This window comes from Hylaeus volcanicus, chromosome 6 (assembly GCF_026283585.1).
Source record: "Hylaeus volcanicus isolate JK05 chromosome 6, UHH_iyHylVolc1.0_haploid, whole genome shotgun sequence".
Taxonomy (NCBI): domain Eukaryota; kingdom Metazoa; phylum Arthropoda; class Insecta; order Hymenoptera; family Colletidae; genus Hylaeus; species Hylaeus volcanicus.
This window is the reverse complement of record NC_071981.1, coordinates 3,691,450-3,696,088: the sequence shown is the minus strand read 5'-3', so window position 1 is coordinate 3,696,088 and position 4,639 is coordinate 3,691,450. Positions and strand designations below refer to the sequence as shown.

General features: G+C 39.0%; 1 protein-coding gene across 5 annotated transcripts in view; it reads right to left on the bottom strand.

The window, feature by feature from the left end:
• The window catches only part of LOC128878725 (LIM domain-binding protein 2), a 191,382-nt gene that overhangs the window by 4,000 nt on the left and 182,743 nt on the right, over positions 1-4,639 (bottom strand). For 4 of the 5 annotated variants that reach the window (XM_054127183.1, XM_054127184.1, XM_054127180.1 and 1 more), the window contains 3 exons: positions 3,644-3,816; positions 3,049-3,252; positions 535-667 (listed from right to left, as the gene is read on the bottom strand). In XM_054127183.1, the coding sequence (XP_053983158.1) occupies positions 535-667; positions 3,049-3,252; positions 3,644-3,816 (510 nt within the window). The remainder of the gene's footprint in view (positions 1-534; positions 668-3,048; positions 3,253-3,643; positions 3,817-4,639) is intronic. The other variant, XM_054127181.1, reaches the window with a different exon arrangement.

The window sequence follows — 4,639 nt, the reverse complement described above, 5'->3', positions numbered from 1 at the left end:
CCATTTCCGGCTCCTCCCCGAGTTTTGGGACACCCTGTATAGTACCGCGGGTCAAACCGTTCTTGCTTTTCGTTGCGTGCAATTAACACTTTATCTACCGGGCTATTTAGAAACAGTCTTTAATTCAAGAAAGAATCTTCTACGGTGCCATATACCAATCTAAGCTGGTAATAATTCCTCCATACTGTTGCTAGGTACATCGAGAGCCAAGTATGTTTCCAAAAATTGAACAATGTAAGTAGACAACCATCGACACAGTAAATAAATTCGAAAAGCTAAATACTGCAATTACAAAGTCTATAAATAGGCTCCCGGTGCATAAAGTGTCAAGGAAGGGACGGAGATGCAGGGGTGGTGAGATGCAGGAAACGGTAGCCGTAGAAAACGATTGGAACCGAGATTCATCGCGCGACAACAAGACGACGACGTGTTTAGCGTCGTTTGCCCGATCAAAAAACCAAATCCTGCGGTAGACTGGTCGGCCGTTTGGCTCCACTGGCTGGTGCTTCTCATGTAAAGCAACTGTTCGTCTACCTCTCTTACCCGGCGGGGCAACCATCCTCTGCCATTTCTGGAACAAGGTCGTCTTCAAGCAGTCCCGCGGTGACAACGCGTACGCCTTGTGCCTCGACATTAGCTCCTGCATCGGCTCCAAGATCACGCATAACTGGAAAAACAGCCAGGGAATGGTTATCGTTAACTGGAGCAGTCTCGAACTTGGCCTTGATTGCTTTGTCTCTGCGCGGGGATTATCGCGGGAAACCGTAACGATTGGTGGAAATACGTTTTAATCTAATCTGTAATATTAATTTTTCTTCCATTTATGCCTTTAACGATTTCAAATCTAAAGGTGCATGCTTCCAATAAACGATATATAATGGAAAAAACCTCTAGGAATGATGAGTTTTTTCGGCTAAATAAGTCTTTACAAATATAAAAGCGGAATTATCCGTGTATGGTAAACTATTTAAGTCTTTACAAATATAAAAGCGGAATTATCCGTGTATGATAAACTATTTAAGACATATATAGTATATAGTAGATATAGTAGTATAAGATAGTAGATATAATATAGTAGATTGTAAGTGTATATAGAATTGTCATCATTTAATTACAGAAAATTTTCATCGACATGCTGTGTTTAGATGTGCAATTAAATGTAAGAAAGGCGTAGCATAAAAACGATTTTTGAACAGTAAAACAATGTCTGAGAAATAAATTATTTTGTGACTTTTATTAGCGGGCTCTGATATAATCTTGCAGAAGAGGCGATTTTCTAGTACAGAATATTTCTAATCCGTAATATTAATTCCTCTTTAATTCATCTTTCGATCAAATTAAAATCTAAAACAAAGCACGATGTAATCGCGCAGAAGAGGCCATCTGAAATTTGTTCAGGCGATAAAAACCGATTCGATTACTCGCAATATCTACTTTTTAACGGGTTACCATCGGTCCTTTACACCCCGTAGATGTTCCCGAAAGTCGACGAGAAGCGCACGCCGCGCGTATTTTTGTTTGGCGAATGATTTTCATGCAAATCGAACGAAAACTAAACGAACGCGGCTGTTATTTAATCCGACGCGACTTCGACAGGGAATTTACGCCCGCTATTAATATGAAAATTATCGTATACGGCCGTGTAGCAGTTGAAAATAAACTTTCTAAAATATATTCGCGTGGCGCGTAACGCTGGCGTACTGGTAGCAAATTAAATTTGGTTTACGTTTGTCCCTGATAAAACTGAAATCCATTTTACATTATTATTATTACTACTACTAATGTTGTTGTTATTATTATTATCATTATCATCAGTATGATTAATATTATCATTAACGTGAACACGTAATATCGCGACAGCCTTTATGCCATAATGATGACGATTAAAATAATCGATGATTGGATAGATGTGCAGAGGGCAGAAATTTTACGTACTTCCGGGCTAGATTTTAATTAATGTACCCGTTAATATCACCGTCGCGGAATTTTCATAAATTATACATTCGCGATATGTACGGCAAGAAAATTCCAGAGGAAAAGTTGCGAAATTTCGAAACGTGTTCGGTGCGATTTTTTGTTGTTGAAATGGTAAAGAATATCGAAACTATTCTGTAACGTTAAGTGAGGCTAAAATTACTTGCTCGTACTTTCTTCACTGACAATATGCGGGATACTTTTAAATATTCTAGAGATTCTGAGCGTACGATTTTTTAAAGCTGTTAAATCAGAACACAGCCCTTTAAATACTTGGACAAAATCGTGTTTCTTTTTCCAATTTCATTGCAAAAAAAAAAAAAAAAAGAAGAAGAAGAAGAAGAAGAAAAGATAGATCGACGTGAAATGGAAAGTTGCGGACGTGAAAGGGTTAGAACGTTTTTCGAAATTCCTGCGCGATCGACGGACCGAGTACGACAGGTTTTCTCGACGGCTTTCGATTAACGACACAACAATCGTTTCAGCGTGCAGAGACCAGCGATACGCGCGAGTGAAAGCGCTTCCGAGCGTGCAAAAGAAGGTGGATCGTAACCCGGATACTCGGTGTGTACTTTCGCGAGCCGATCTCTGCGCGATTCCTGGCCCTTTGCGTTCACCTAGTATATCGCGAATATACAGGGTGTCCGACAGAAGTCTATCCTCAAGAATTAATTGAATCAGTGAACGTAGGAATCTTATTTCGATTTATAACTTTAATTTAGTATATTATGGAAACGGAAACAATTTCAAATTATTAGGTTGTCTGAGAGGCCATGTCTGAATATATATGGTTGAAAACAAATAACATGTACACACCCCTTAAAAAGTGGAAAATTCGTGGAACAAAATGGAGCCTATGTAATTCAATAAATATATATCAAGATTCATATGTGCCTTTGAATTTTTCTTAAAAATTGCCACGAACTTTCTGGACAATCTAATTGTACCAGAACAAGTTATGTTCAACGTGATTAATGCTAATAATAATAATGTTGACGATAATAGCACTAGCTAATAGCACAAGCTTTTCCTAGTTCTAAATAAGGGCTTCCAATAAGGTCAAGTTGTGCTTACCCTAAGGTAGTTCAAGGTGGAATTGGTGATGCCCTGCCTGGTGATGTTCTTGCTGAGCTGCTCGAGCACCGTCGGGTCCTGTTGCATACCGACCATGGACCTAGGCACTAGCTCCTTGTGCGTCCTCACCGACATGTGCCACGACTTTATCCTCATAAGGTCGTCGAAGGTGAATTCCAATATTAATCTACCCTCCGTGCATACCTGGCGAGGAAATATACGATTAGGGGCTGCAGTAACTCCCGTCGAAGGGTTCTGGCGACGTCGTTGCAGAGAAATTTGACTTTTCGTCCGTGAGATATCATCAAAGTGTTATTAAGTGGAAGGATGCGTGATAGAGACAGAGGTATCGAAAGGAGTAAGATGACGGGTAACAAAAGGAAGTCGAGGATATGGTCCAAGAACCGCACATTAAATCAGGTATTCGGTGTGATTCGAAGCATGAATCCGTGGATTTTAGATTGTTAAATGCCGATGGTTGAACAGACGTTGCAGTAATGATTGCTGACGTGTTGCAGAAGAGAACAAGGTTCGAAGGCTCGGAGGTTTCTACGCGAGGAGTACGATTAGTCTCGTGAAATTTAGGATACCTCACCTTCGTGAACATTGGTTTCCCATGGTGCGTGACCATAACGCAGTGATCACAGTCGAGGGTTATGCTGGTATTGTGAAATGACTCCTTCGGGTGCTTCAAATTGTAGTAAAGTTCCGTCACTCCGCCCTCGAATATTGAGCGGAAGTACCTAGGTATTAACGTCCTGCCTATCGCTGAAAGTAGAAACAATAACGGTTAACATGGTAAACAAATCATTCGAAGTTTGTTTAAATTTGACGAAAAAGGTTAAATTCTCTCCCCATGTAAATAATTTACATCTTATGGAATCTATGGAATCAGTAAATGTAACATACGAAATTAAAATGTAGGATATCTCCCTTGGTATTGAGGGTACAAAAAAATGTATATGACAGAACTGAAAGAAAATTAAATTTGGAATCTTTTTTGATATATACAAATTTCCGGTAGGATCGACGGTAACCGAGAAATAAACCCCAACCTTCCCGCTTAAATCTATACTGGCTACCAGAAGCTTGGTTCGCGAAGTCACTATAAAATGCATGATAGCTCGTTTACTTTTGCATTTACAGCAAAATCGTAAATAACAAAACATGCTGAAAACTAAATTTGGAATCTTTTTTGTTATATACAAATTTTCGGTAGGATCGACGGTAACCGAGAAATAAACCCCAACCTTCCCGATTAAATCTATACTGGCTACCAGAAGCTTGGTTCGTGAAGTCACTATAAAATGCATGATAGCTCGTTTACTTTTGCATTTACAGCAAAATCGTAAATAACAAAACATACTGAAAACTAAATTTGGAATCTTTTTTGTTATATACAAATTTTCGGTAGGATCGACGGTAACCGAGAAATAAACCCCAACCTTCCCGCTTAAATCTATACTGGCTACCAGAAGCTTGGTTCGCGAAGTCACTATAAAATGCATGATAGCTCGTTTACTTTTGCATTTACAGCAAATTCATAAATAACAAAACATACTGAAAACTAAATTTGGAATCTTTTTTGTTA